Here is a 14596-nt window from a genome sequence, read left to right as displayed (position 1 = left end):
AACCCATAAGGAGGAGGGGAAAAGAAAACAGATAAAATAAATAAAATGAAATAACAGATTTAAGTTTCAACATATCAAAGACTACATTAAACATAAATGACCTAAATTCATCTGTTGAAAGACAGATTTGCAGAGTGAATTTTAAAAATGACATACTGTGCTGTGTACAGGAAGTAATTTCAGACAACAGTATAGGTAGGTCGAGAGTAAAGGTAACTTTATTTATAATAGTACAAAACTGAAAACAACCAAAGTGCCTCTCAGTAGATGAAACTGCTAAACAAACTGTTATATTCATACCATGGAATTCTACTTAATAATGAGGAGGAGTGAACTATTGATACTTGCAATAACTTGAATGGCTTTTAAGGGCGTTAAGCCGTGTAAAAAAAAATCAACTTCAAAGGACTCGTACGTTTCCATTTAGGTAACATGGCAAAATTTTTGAGCTGGAAAACAAACTAATGGGTGTTAGGTGTTAGGAATAGTGAGAGGAAGGAAGCTGAGTGTGACTATAAATGGGTAGCATGAGATCTTTATTGTGAAATGGTTCTGCATCTTAGTTTTGGTGGTGATTACACACATGTACGTGTGATAAAATGGCATAGAATGATACACATTGTACTGGTATTCCTGGTTTTTAGTATGTTATAGTAATGTAAAATGTAACCATTGAGAGAAACTGGGTGAGAGGTAATATTTTTGTAACATCCTGTGAAACCATAATTATTTCAGAATAAATAGTTTTAAAAAGCAAAAAGGCCTGTATTCCTAGCTGCTCAGGATGCTGAGGCAGGAAGAGATTTTTTGAGTCCAGGAGTTCAAAGTTACAGTGAGCTATAGTCATTCCACAGCACTCCAGCCTGGGCAGACCCTGTTTCTATTTAAAAAAAAAAAAAAAAAAAAAAAAAGATAAATTATAAACGGGAAGAGTTTGAATATTTTAAACAAATCCATTAATGTATTTGTATTTTATACATTTTCAGGTGTAGAGAAGCCAGTATCTTTAGTGTGTACCTCTAAAATAGTAGAATGTCATCTATGAATGTATAATTTTTTTAAAATTTAGTTTTCTTATTTTTAACAGAGTTAAGGAGGCAGATTATAAAGAGGCAGTCATTTGACTACTTACTCTAAACTCTTTTTAAAACAAGTCCCCCTTTAGAAGATTAGGATTTAGCTCTTATTCTCACTTTCTCCACCTCCATAAATGCAAACCTCATTTCTACTTCCCCATTTTCTTACTATGGTTTTCATATTCATTTCAATTACATCAGTAGTCTGTTTTTTCAGTTGGATAGTATAAACACTAGTCATACATGGGCTGTGATTGCTTTTCCTCTCTTGCAAAACTTTTTGTTTTCTCCAGAATTAATAATTGTCTTTTGTTTACTTAATTTTCTATATGCTTATGATTAATTGAATTTCAAATTCTCTGAATTACAAATATCCTTCTGTTCATTCTGAATATGTTTACTCATCTTAATTTTAAAAGAGAAGTAAACATAGTTTGGGTTTTAGAGTTTTGGTATAACGAAAATTCTTAGTGTTAGAATTTACTGGCAAAATCAGAGCAAATAATCTTTGTTACTTTTTCTGTTTATACACATACCCTGTCCAGCTGCAGCTAAACAAATGGTTTTACCTTTATTTCTGCTTAGTTCCTGATTTTTGTCAAAAGTCTGTTTCTTCATCGATTCCAAACATTGGTCACATAGGGAAGTAGGAAGAGCTGTGGCATAAAGACCGGAACACTTAGGTTCTTGTTCTGATTTAGTTTTAATTGACCTCAATGTAGGATGATCAGGTAACCTCCTTGGCCTCAGTTTTCTCTCCAGTAGTGACAAGATCAGACTAGATTATAACTGAGGCCTCTTGTAGTTAAAATGTGATTTCAAGTAGATAAAGTATTTACTTCAGTCCAGACTATATATGTAGTATCTCTAAATTAAGAATGTTGTCATTTCCAGTACTTTTAAAGAAATACCCTGATGTTTAGAAAGAAATTAGATTAAAAGGTGTTAAAGTGATGGGAAATTTTATAAAAGACAAAAATGGACCATGCATGGCATCTTTGTTGTGCTTCAAATTATGATATGGGAATGGTGGTTTTCACTTTCCGAGGGTGTCTAGAAAAGAGAAATTCTAAGACCATCAGAAACCTCATTGTTTGTTACCCAGTAGATTAGATTTGACCCACAGAGGATGCTCTGAAGTAATTAATGTGGCTTTTATGGAGATTTCTTCAATTATAGACCGTTGAAGCTAGATGGGTCCTTGGGGGCTTCTAAGAGAGTCCTTCGTGGTCTAGCAGTTTCTAGTTGATATAACCAAGGGCAGAATGTACTGTTTTCCATTTGCAAGTGTTTTTACTTTATTGTGAATGCTGTGTGAGGGATATTTGATATTTGGGATACTTAAAGTTTTTTCAGAGGGCATTAAGGTGAATTGCCTTAATGCCAAATATACATTTAGAAATAAATTTGTAAATTTATTTGTATACACCTGTTGATGTATTTTTACATGTGTTTGGTGATGCTGATAAGTGTGCCACTTTATGGGGTTCCATGAAAAGCAGATACGTGATTTAATTTCATGACAAACATATTCATCGGTTATTATATTTACTGGTTATTATTATTCACATAACTTATTTTATTGGTTTTCAGGTACTTGAAGAAGCAGAAGCTCAACATTTATATCAGTCCATTTTGCCTGATATGGTGAAAATTGCACTCTGTCTGCCAAATATTTGCACCCAGGTTAGTGGATGTAGCTTCCTCAGAAGCTTCCCTGAGACCGACAATTGAATTTCCCTTAAACTCGAATGGCCAAGGTCACAGATAGAGAGAGAGAGAGAGAGAAGAGAAGAGAAAGGAAACAGTTTTTGCCAAAGAGTATGGTAATTTTGCTGTATTAAGGAAAAGATTAGAGGGTAGAGAGTACTACAAAAGGACATTAAAAATGCAGCATTCCATTCCTCAGCTTCTGTTTACACTGTTGAAGCTTGTTTACTATGACTTTTTTCTCTCTTTGTTCAAATAACCTCTAACTTTAAAAAGCACTCATTATTTCAAAACATACTAATGGATTTGGAATAGTGTATTTTCAAAATGGCTTAATACTACCCACTCCTTCCTCACCCTCCCCCAAAGTAATGTATTCTCTAACAAATGAGTTAATGATACTTTCTTAACTTTTTTTTTTTTTGAGACAGAGCCTTGCTCTGTCACCCAGGCTGGAGTGCAGTGGCAAAATCTTGGCTCACTGCATCCTCCATCTCCCAGATTCAACCAATTCTCCTGCCTCAGGCACCCAAGTAGCTGGGATTACAGGCATGTGCCACCACACCTGGCTAAGGTTCCTTTTTTTGGAGTGCAGTGGCACAAATCCCAGGTTACTGTAACCACTGCCTCCTGGGTTCAAACAATTCTTGTGCCTCAACTTCCCAAGTAGCTGGGATTACAGGTGTGTGCCACCACACCTGGCTACTTTTTGTACTTTTAGTAGAGACGGTGTTTCACCATGTTTGCCAGGCTGGTCTTGAACTCCTGATCTCAGGTGATTCGTCTGCCTTGCCCTCCCAAAATGCTGGGATTACAGGTGTGAGCCACTGTGCCGGCCTTAACTTTTAAAAATAAAGAATCCTGTATTTTATTTTGTTTGGAGTACATTAATTTTATATTGCTACATAACAAATTATGTCAAAATTAATAGCTTAAAGCAATAAACATGTATTATCTCTCAGCTTCTGTTGACTTTGGGAGCAGATTAGCTGACTGAGTGGTTGTGGATCAGGGTTTCTCTTGTAGTTGCAGTGAGGATGTCAGCCAGGGCTTCAGTCATCTGAAGGCTTGCCTGGGGCTGAAGGACACACCTCTAAGTTGGCTTACTTACATAGCTGTTGGCAGAAGGCCCTGCTATTGGCCTCTCTATAGGCTGATTGATTGTCCCTATGATGTAATGGCTAACTTCCCCAGAGCAAGCAATCCAAGGGAGAGAGCAAGGAAGCTGCAGTGTCTTCTGTGACCCATTTTTCTCAAGGCACCTAGCATCCCTTCTGCTGTTTTAGTGTTCATTAGAAGCTAGCTGATACCCAAGGGGAGGAGTATTAGACTCCACCTCTTTTTTTTTTTTTTTTTTTTTTTTGAGACCAAGTTTCACCCTTGTCCCCCAGGCTGGAATGCAGCGGCATGATCTCAGCTCACTGCAACCTCTGCCTCCTGGGTTCAAGTGATTTTCCTGCCTGTCACCTGAGTAGGTGGGACTACAGGTGTGTGCCACTACACTCGGCTAATTTTTTGTATTTTTAGCAGAGACGGAGTTTCACCATTTTGGCCAGGCTGGTCTCGAACTCCTGACCTCATGTGATCCTCCCACCTCTGCCTCCCATAGTGCTGAAATTACAGGCATGAGCCACCGTGCCCAAGACTCCACCTCTTAAAGAGAGGAGCATCAAATAATTTGTGAACGTAATTTTCAAACCTCCACAGGGTTTGTTTTGTTCTTCATAATTTTATTCCTGTGTTTCTCACAGTGGTGCTTGAATTTGCCTTTGTCTTCTATTTCTAGGGCCAACGCCTCTTGCTGCATGGCTGCTAGCCAGGGTTCTGCTAGCATTTTACTCCGCAGGGGCCCTGTGGACATTTGGGTGGAACAATTTCTGAATGTGTATCATGGTCCCATCCATTGCAGTACGTCGTTAGGACACCCTAAACACCACAAATAGGGTCATTGGGGCAACCAGAAAACAACCCACACATGTCCAGATGCTTTCTTGGACTATACCATCTTCAATTGAGACCCATGAAATGTTTTCCAGTGTGATGTTTTCAATTTTATGTAACTTTAATTTCACCTCAGTAATGCATTGTGTCTGAAATAAGTTTTACTATTGGGCAGGGGAAATATATTTTAAAACATATCTTCTGCTTGTTTCTGTTGGAAGTTATTTGCTTGATCATATTCCATGTTAGTTCTTTTTCCTTTCTTTCCTTACTTAGTAAAATCTCTCACTACCTCCTAGGTATGCCTGTCTGTTACTTCCCCTGTGAAGCCTTCCCTGCCTCCCAGACAAGATTCATCCCTCCTGAAGCACTCAAATCATTGTTTTATAATTGTTATCATTATATATCTCTTACCACTGGATTATAGTCTCCTTAAAGAGAGATCCTCTTTGTGTCACTGGTTTGCATGGTGCTTAATTATATGCCTTTTGAATTCAATATGTAGTTCATAATCAATAGTAGATAGTAGGTAGCCTTTGGGAGTGGGCCATTTAATCCTCTTCTCTTCCCATCGTGCATATGAGAGTTTCCATATTTCATTTAATGAGAAATTTTTATTCAAAAGCATCTAACTTTGTAAGCTATAACAAGCCCCTTGGAACCAAAATCAGACCCCTGGGTCCTCAGCTTTTTGTCCTGGCTTCTCCCAGTGACTTTCTTCTCCATTAGCATATCAATGGGGAGAGCATCTTAATTCTGTGCTTTGCCCTCTATTGAAAAGTCAACCTCTGCTGTGAAAGTTAAGATTTTTATTTGAGATCAAAATACATCTTGTCGCAAGTTAAATTGTATATGTTGATATTTAATAATTTATCACATTGAAGTACTCTAGGCCAAATCTAAAAGGTAAATTTTAGATTTATCAAAAGAAAATTAAAGGAAACAAATTTGGTCAGGAACTTTTTGAAATATCTTGGTTCACAGTAACCAGCCTTTTATTTTGTTGAGCTGAGTGCTTGACAATAAGATTTACATCTCCTCATTTCTCCAAATAATGAGTTTTTAGGCATTTCCCCTCACCAGGAGAGCAGAAATCATTAACTCTATTTAAAATTATACTATTTGTTTATCTGGGAGACAAGAAATGTTTGTGTTTGAAGTCCATTAAGCCTGAAATATTTACCATTAATTTTTAAAATCATTTTTCTGAATAATTTGGTAAATGGTAGTTAAAAACTCATTTCTTACTAAAACCAAGCAACACTTTGCTTGAAGCCATTGATGCACTGTCACCTTTTCTACACTCGTTGCTTGGTTGTGAATAAATGCACAGGATGGAAAATGGAGATCAATATGAGCTCTCTATTTTTCTCAGAAATGGTGATTGCTAAGACCTGAAGGGGAGAGAATTTTGTATAACATAGTGAAAATAGATTCTTTGCCTTTTGCTTGTTTGTTTACCTTTGAATTTTTCCAAGAGAAATAGTTGAATTGCAAGTTTAATCTGTTCTTTTTTCTGGCAAACTCTTATTCTAGCAATGATGTGTACTTCTGTACTTAGAAAAGCATTCATTATTCAGCACTGCAGTTTTGGTTTGTCTTGCCTGCCCTTTCCTCAGGTTCATTCTGGGTGTCGACTCCTGAGGTATGATCGGGACAGTTTGCTCTAGGCATGCCAGTTTGAGATGAGTGCAGATACCCGAAACTCTTAGTTCTGTGTCTTACTGAAGGGGAGAAGGTAAATGCATCTCTAAATATTCTGTAGGAGCATTTTGAAACTTAACAGCTGAAGGATAAACTGGGAGTTGGTCTTTGATTTTATCATCATGTCTTTAAAAACATTTTAACATTTAAGATATGTTGACAAAAAGAGTCAAACTCTGTAAAATATTTGAAGAGATTTATTTTGAGCCAAATATGAGTAACCAGTGGCCTGTAACAGCCCCAGAGATCCTGAGAACATGTGCCCAAGATGGTCAGGCTATAGCTTGGCTTTATATATTTTAGGGAGACATAAGACATCAATCAATACATATAAGGGGAGCTTACAGGTCTTAGGTGGATTCAAAGATTTTCTGATTTGCCATTGGTTGGAAGAGTTATTATCTAAAGACCTGGAATCAATAGAAAGGAATATCTGGGTTAAGATAAGGATTTGTTGAGACCAAGATTTCATCATGTGGATGAAACCTCCAGGTAGTAGGCTTCGGAGCTTTTATCAGACCTAAAAAGGTACCAAACCCTTTCTTAATTCTCACCTGGAAAGGAATAGGGATTCTCTACAGAGTGTAGATTTTCCCAACAGACAGCTTTGCAGGGCTATTTCAAAATATGTCAAAGAAATATATTTTGGGGTAAAATACTTCAATTATTTCAAGATCTGCTAACTGTCATGTGATGCTATACTCGAGTCAGGCTGGAATTGTGTCTTATTACTATAAAAAATCTGTTTCATCAGTTTTAAGGCCTCTGTTTTAATGTTAATGCTGGTCACTTGTGCTGAATTCTAAAGTGAGGAGCATATAATGAGGCATGTCAGACCCACACTTCCTATCATGGTGTGGACTAGTGTTTCATATTAACTTTGGAATCCCCATGGTTGAGAGGAGGGGTTCATTCAGTCGGTTGGGGGACTTGGAATTTTATTTTTGGTTTACGAACTAAATGAAATCCACTGAACACAATACTCAGGTCGTGTGGATTATACTGACAATAAAAGGTAAGTGAATTTGGTGGTATAACTGGAAGACATTTTAGATATAAAAGATTTGAAGAAAAAGTGTCTTATATCTTCTTTGACTTGGAATATTTGATTATGTAAGAAATGTCTATCTTTTTACAACTTATACATGTTCGTATGGTGGTTTTTACATGTTCTATTAATCACTTTAATGAAGTTCGATTTGATTCTTATAAAGAAATTGTCAGTATGAAGTGTAATTTGGAATAAGAGGGTAAAACCTTCTTTGTTGAATTATCTTAGATCATTTTATTTAGAACTAAGAAAGTTTATTCTGGCCAATTTTTTTTTTTTTTTTTTTTTTTTGAGACAGAGTCTCGCTCTGTCACCCAGGCTGGAGTGCAGTGGCGCAATCTCGGCTCACTGCAAACTCCGTCTCCCAGGTTCACGCCATTCTCCTACCTCAACCTCGTGAGTAGCTGGGACTACAGGCGCCCACCACCACACCTGGCTAATTTTTTGTGTTTTTAGTAGAGATAGGGTTTCACCGTGTTAGCCAGGATGGTCTCGATCTCCTGACCTCATGATCTGTCCGCCTCGGCCTCCCAAAGTGCTGGGATTACGGGCGTGAGCCACCGCGCCTGGCCTGGGCAATGATTTTTAATATAAATAAGAACAAAATTTAGCTTAAGCAATGTTACATATTTTTGTTTCATCTTTTGTTTTAATTTTTCATTAAATGGGCAATGTGTTTTTATTTACTTGCTGAAGCAATCTTGTTTTTCACTAATAAGTAATGTTTTATATTTTCTTCACTACCATTATTATTGATTAGAAATCTGCAGTTTGTCAAGTAAGTACATTTTCTCAATCATCCCTGATAAACAGCCCTTGACTTTAACAATATTGCTGATTTAAGGATTCAAGAATGGCCTGAAATTATTTCTGCCTTAATTTAGCAAATGCAATTTGGTGGCTCTGCTTTCGAAATTGCTAAACTAATTATTGCTCTTCTTGTCTGTATTTTTTTCTTTCTTTTATCAGCCAATACCGCTCCTGAAACAGAAGATGAATCATTCCATCACAATGTCGCAGGAACAGATTGCCAGTCTTTTAGCTAATGCTTTCTTCTGCACATTTCCACGACGAAATGCTAAGATGAAATCGGAGTATTCTAGTTACCCAGACATTAACTTCAATCGGTATGTTTTCAGAAAACACCTCTTTAACAATGAAAAAGACAAAGGTGGAAGGAACTAATAATATTTTTTGAGTGAATTCCATAGGCCAAGCATTTTATATGCCGTTGTCTTATTTAATTTTTACAGTACTTAAGTGACATTTTCACCATTTTGCAGGCAAGGTGATTAAAGTTCATTGAGGTTAAAAGAACTTGATTGGGATCCAGGAGCTAGTAAGTCACAGAACTGAGATTTTATTTCAGGCCTGTCTTGCTTCAGGGCCCACGTTCTTTCTGTCCTCTCAGATGATTCCCCAGTTCCTGGACTCCACATGCCTCTTCAGTTTGATTATTCATGAGAACTTTTGTTGTGCTTATATTCCTTAATGCTGAAATACTGTGAAAGGTAGAGGAGAAATCCTCCTTTCTACAAAAGTCTTATAAAATGAGAGTATAAAGTCATGAGCTGTCTTATGAGACTTAAAAAATGCAATTGTTTTGATGAAAAATGAAAGGTGATTTTGACCATTTATAGACATGATTAATTTATCAGTGTGAAAAAGAAAAACAAAAGAATGTTCAAACTACTTGACTAAATTAATACAGTGTGAAGGTATTGATAAAGTTTTAGATTCCAGCCATTTTCCCAAGTAACTACTTTCTCTATCTTCTACACAAACAAAAATACTGTAAAGAATCTTCTTGGCAAACCAGTGTTTTTTCTTCCTTCCTACTCACTGCTCTCATATCCCCACCTCTGTTTCTTTCTTCACTTGAGAATTATCTTTATGGGACCCATGAATAGGATATATGAGTTTTCTTCCCTGATTTCAGTGTGAGACTTGAGAAATTGCTGTAATCTGTGCCCCTTTCCCAGCAGGCTGTGTGTAATGCCCTTCACTGCCCCTGGTCACCTAGAGCCTGCCTCTGAGGGTGGGGCAGTGTGCAGAGTAGGAGATAAAGTCATAGAGCGGACCCACAAACAAAACCCACTTTTGTTTGCCATACTGCTTTTGTCTCCAAAGTAGAATGATGCAGTAACACCACTTTTTTTTTTTTTTTTTTTTTTAAAAAGACGGAGTCTGGCTCTGTCGTGCAGGCTGGAGTGCAGTGGCGCAGTCTTGGCCAACTGCAACCTCTACCTCCTGGGTTCAAGCAATTCTCCTTTCTCAGCCTCCCGAGTAGCTGGGATTACAGGTGTGTGCCACCACGCCCGGCTAATTTTGTATTTTCAGTAGAGATGGGGTTTTACCATGTTGGCCAGGCTTGTCCCAAACTCCTGACCCCAGGTGCCTCAATCTCCCAAAGTGCTGGGATTACAGACATGAACCACCTTGCTGGGTGTACCACTTATTTTAATTTGCCCTTTTAATGCAGTTTCTTTAAAAACATTTTACTTTGAACTAATTTTAGACTTGCAGAAAAGTTATAAAAATAGTACGAAGGATTCCTGTATAAAGCTTAGCTGGCTTCACCTTGTGTTAACATCTTATGTAACCATAGTAAAATTAAATTAACATTGGTTTAATATTATTAACTGTAGATCTTATTTTACTTTTGAAAATTTTTTAGAGATAGTGTCTCACTCTATTGCCCAGGCTGGAGTACTGTGGCCTGTCATAGCTTACTGCAGCCTTGAAATCCTGGGCTTAAGCAGTCTTTCTCAGCCTCCCACGTAGCTGGGACTACAGACATGCAGCATCATGCCCAGCTAATTTGTAAAAAGTTTTTGTAGAGATTGGGTCTGGCTGTTTTGCCCAGGCTGATCTCGAATTACTGGAGTCAAACAATCCTCCTGCCTCAGCCTCCCAAAGTGCTGGGTTATAGGTATGAGCCACCATGCCTGGCCAACTGTAAACCTTATTTTGATTCTACCAGTTTTTCTTTCTTTCTTTCTTTCTTTTTTTGTTTGTTTGAGACAGAGTCTTGCTCGGTCACTTAGGCTAGAGTGCAGTGGCGAGATCTCGGCTCACTGCCTTCCAGGTTCAAGCGACTCTGACACCTCAGCCTCCCTAGTAACTGGGATTACAGGAATATGCCACCATACCCGGCTAATTTTTTGTAATTTTAGTAGACATGGGGTTTCACCATGTTGCCCAGGCTGGTCTCGAACTCCTGACCTCTGGTGATCCGCCCACCTCGGGCTCCCATTACAGATGTGAGCCACTGCACCGAGTCTGATTCTACCAGTTTTCCTAGTATACTTTTTCTGTTCCAGGATCCTACCTAGCATCCCAGTTACATTTAATTACCTTGTCTCCTCCAGCATGTTCCTTGTTTTTTCTCTTCTTTCATGATCTTGACAGTTTTGAAGAGTACTCATTCTGGTTATTTTGGAGAATATTCTCAATCTGGGTTTGGCTGATGTTTTTTCAGGATTGGAATGAGGTCATGCATTTTTGGCAGAATACCACAGAAATGATCCTGTGTCCTCAGTGCACCGTATCAATGGGATCATACTTCTTATTACTGGTGATCAGTTAGCTAAGGTAGTGTCTACTGGCTTTTTCCACTGTAAAGTTACCATATATTTCCTTTTGTGATTAATAAATATTTTCCAAGAGATAAAACACTATGCAAATGTTATTTTGCCTCACATTTATCCCTACTAATTTTAGCATCCATTGGTGCATCTTGTCTGCAATGATTATTACCATAGTGTTTGCCTATTGTGAATTTTCTGCTTTCATCCTCTACATTTGCTAATTGAAATTCCATTGTAAGGAAGAGCTATCCCTTTTCCCCCGTTTTTAAACTATCAGAATGGACTCATGGATGTTTATTTCATTGTGTGAGTTTACATTGAATAGTATTATTTATTTTACTGCTTTAATTATTTTAACTTTGGCTATTATGGCTCCTTCAGGTTGACTCCTATGTTCTTTTGATAAGCCCCATCCTTTTTTTGAGCGTTAACTTTCTGGAATCATACACTGTTCGGAGTTCATCTTATATTTTCCATGCCTCAATCCTGGAATCAACCATTTTCTCAAGGATTCCTGGTTTCTTTTATTGTTTGCCTATTGTGAATTTTCTGCTTTCATCCTCTACATTTGCTAATTGAAATTCCATTGTAAGGAAGAGCTATCCCTTTTCCCCCGTTTTTAAACTATCAGAATGGACTCATGGATGTTTATTTCATTGTGTGAGTTTGGTATTTAGAGACCAGTATCTGGGTGATAGGTGTGCTCATTGCTGCTAGAGTGTCATTGTTTCTAATGCAACTTACTTTATATGGGCAGCATTTCTTACAACTCCACATGGCAACAGAGAAATGAATTCACAATTCTCTCCAATATCAGAGTGTCAGCCCCAAAGGCCATATTTTTAGCCTTTTAAAATTGGAGAATGTTGTTACTCTCTTAAGATGAATTCTAGAATTCAGCTGGTTAGTTCCTAATATAAATTTTTAATTAAAAAATTTAAAAACTAGACATTTCAGTGTATTTATTCTGTGTTTGGCAGGTGAAAGTATAGCAGAGGACTTGAATATAAGCTGCTCTTAAACTGTCATAATTCTTGGGTTATATTTTTATGACCTTCAAACATTAAAATATTGATGATAATTTGTTATTATATATGATTATTCTCCACTATCAACACTAAGGAAGGGGCAGCAAAGAATGAAAAATAATGTTATCTAAGAAAATTTCTTTAAAATCCTAGTGTTAGCAAACAGTATAGTAGTTTTATATATATATATAAAAAATATGCTCCTTGGTTACATAAATATTAGTTGCAAGGGGCATGTTTTTAATCTATTTTTCAAGTTTGTACAGTAGCTAAGTTTTAGATACTGGTATTTAGTCAGTGTTTAGTTCAAATGTACATGAGCAACTGCAATATTCCCCACAGTATATTGAGTGCCTTGAGGTTACAGAGAAAGGAGAAGCCAGTTTCTGAGTTCTTACTGTTACATAGTATTATCTCATTTTCAAACCTCATGTCACAGATGCCCTTCTCTTTTCCACATGGCTTTTATTCCTCCTTCAATACTCAGTTCACGTATCAGTTTTTCTGGTGTCTCAGATTCTGCTAGGATAGGTTTGCTACTCTAGGTTCCTATGCTAACCTCTGTGTACCTCTGGAGAGGTGCACAGCACCATGACATTTTATTAAAGAAAGATATAATTTAATAAAGGAAACTTTCCTTAAGGAAGTAACTTTTCTTGCTGTTGTTGTTTTGAAACTGGATCTCATTATGTTGCCCAGGCTGATCTCAAATTCCTGGGCTCAAGAGATCCTCCCACCTCAGTCTTCAAAGTAACTAGGACTACAGGTGCATGTCACCATGCCCAGTGCAACTTTTGAATTAAGTACAAAAGGGCGAATAAGAATTTTGCCAAGGAGAAGGAGAGATGGTTGCATTCTAGGCATGGGGAAGAGTACGTGCAAAGGCACTGTCGCAAGAAGGACCTGACATGCCCAGAGACTGAGAGAAGACAGTGTGGTTGCAGCACAGAGAGTGAGAAGGAACATGGAGATGGGAGAGGCTGCAGAAGTAGGTGGAGGCTAGACCATGCTGTGTCTCACTAGGCCATCTGAAAACAATGAGAAGTCATTGGAGGATTAGATATGGGGGTAGAGGGAGACTAGCACACGTGTTCAATTTTACATTTTCGAAAGTTTATTTTGGCTGTAATGTGGGAATCAAGCAGAGAGGGGCCAGAGTAACTGGGTTTACCCAATTGGGGAGGCTATTGCAATGCACCAGGATAGAGGGTGGTAGCTGGGATAGTGTAGGGGAGGGGACAGAGGTGTGGAGACATTTGAAGGGGTAGCCAGAGTGATGGTGATAGACAGGGTTGGTTTATGGGTGGAGAGAGAGGCATCCAGGGTACTTCTTAGGTTGTACAACCAGATGTGCACCCTTACTGTCTCCTACTTTTCCTACTGTACCACCTAGACTACTTCATAATTGCTTATTTAATCATTTCAGTGGGGCAGAGATCTTAACTGTCCTCTTCTTTGTTATTTTCACAAAATCTCATGCATTGTGGGCCTTCAATAAATGCTTGTTGAATGAATGAAAATACATTTTACAGATGAGATATTTGAGAATTAAGTGACTTGTTTTGAGTAACGGAGCTGGTTAGTGGCAGAGTGCTAAGACTATAATTTAGACGCTTTGTTCTCAGTCTGTTGTCTTTTACTTTTCAGACTATATCTTAGTCTTAGGAATTACGAGATGTTTTATTTTTAAGCTACATATAATCAAACATAGCTTCTACCTCTGATTTTGTTAGTAATTGGGGTAGAATTGAGAGAAAACACAGAGCATTGGAATCTGCAATTGCAAGTATATAAAGAACCTGTTTCAGAGGCATGAGCCACCATGCCCAGCCCAGGTATTACTTTTATGTGCAGAAGAAAAAAGAATTAGGGGAAGAACAAGTCAGTTGTCAGAAATCAAGCTGAACACAAAGTTAAAAAAGTGGACAATCTTTGTAATTTGATTTTGAGGGTGGAATTTCATGGATTTTTTGAGGCTTTTCCAAAAAAGCTAGTGTGGATAGCTTCTTTCCAATTACACCTCCATAGACACATTGTCATTGTGTCTACTTCACCCTGTTTTACTTACTTAGCATATAGCATTTTATTTCTTATGGAAGAAATAGAATCCACAGAGTCCTGTGGGGAGGCCACAATGTTGACAGCTGTCTTTTCTCAACAGTAAAGACCCACCGGTGCTTGATGGCTGACAAGCAGAGGTCAAGATGTCTTGGGAAGGCTTGGCTTTGGTGACTTCCAATTTCCTGTCACCAATTACCAGAATTTACATATATATATAATGTACGTCTCATATATATATAAAATATATATATGAGATGGAGTCTTGCTCTGTCGCCCAGGCTGGAGTGCAGTGGTGCGATCTCGGCTCACTGCAAGCTCCGCCTCCCGGGTTTACACCATTCTCCTGCCTCAGCCCCCTGAGTAGCTGGGACTACAGGTGCCCGCCACCACACCCGGCTAATTTTTTGTATTTTTAGTAGAGACGGGATTTCACCG

The 14596-nt window shown here is 37.9% G+C and overlaps 1 protein-coding gene across 8 annotated transcripts in view; it reads left to right on the top strand.

The window, feature by feature from the left end:
• PARG (poly (ADP-ribose) glycohydrolase) overlaps positions 1-14596 on the top strand; it is a 141718-nt gene that overhangs the window by 69203 nt on the left and 57919 nt on the right. For all 8 annotated transcript variants that reach the window (XR_001007218.1, XM_011990968.1, XM_011990971.1 and 5 more), the window contains 2 exons: positions 2670-2762; positions 8452-8609. Coding sequence is in view for 7 of the 8 variants with exons in the window: in XM_011990968.1 (XP_011846358.1) it covers positions 2670-2762; positions 8452-8609 (251 nt within the window). In the remaining variant the exon portion in view is untranslated. The remainder of the gene's footprint in view (positions 1-2669; positions 2763-8451; positions 8610-14596) is intronic.

This window comes from Mandrillus leucophaeus, unplaced genomic scaffold (genome assembly GCF_000951045.1).
Source record: "Mandrillus leucophaeus isolate KB7577 unplaced genomic scaffold, Mleu.le_1.0 Scaffold388, whole genome shotgun sequence".
NCBI classification, from domain to species: Eukaryota; Metazoa; Chordata; class Mammalia; order Primates; family Cercopithecidae; genus Mandrillus; species Mandrillus leucophaeus.
Note: the sequence above shows the minus strand (reverse complement) of the source record. Positions and strands in the feature narration are given on the sequence as shown.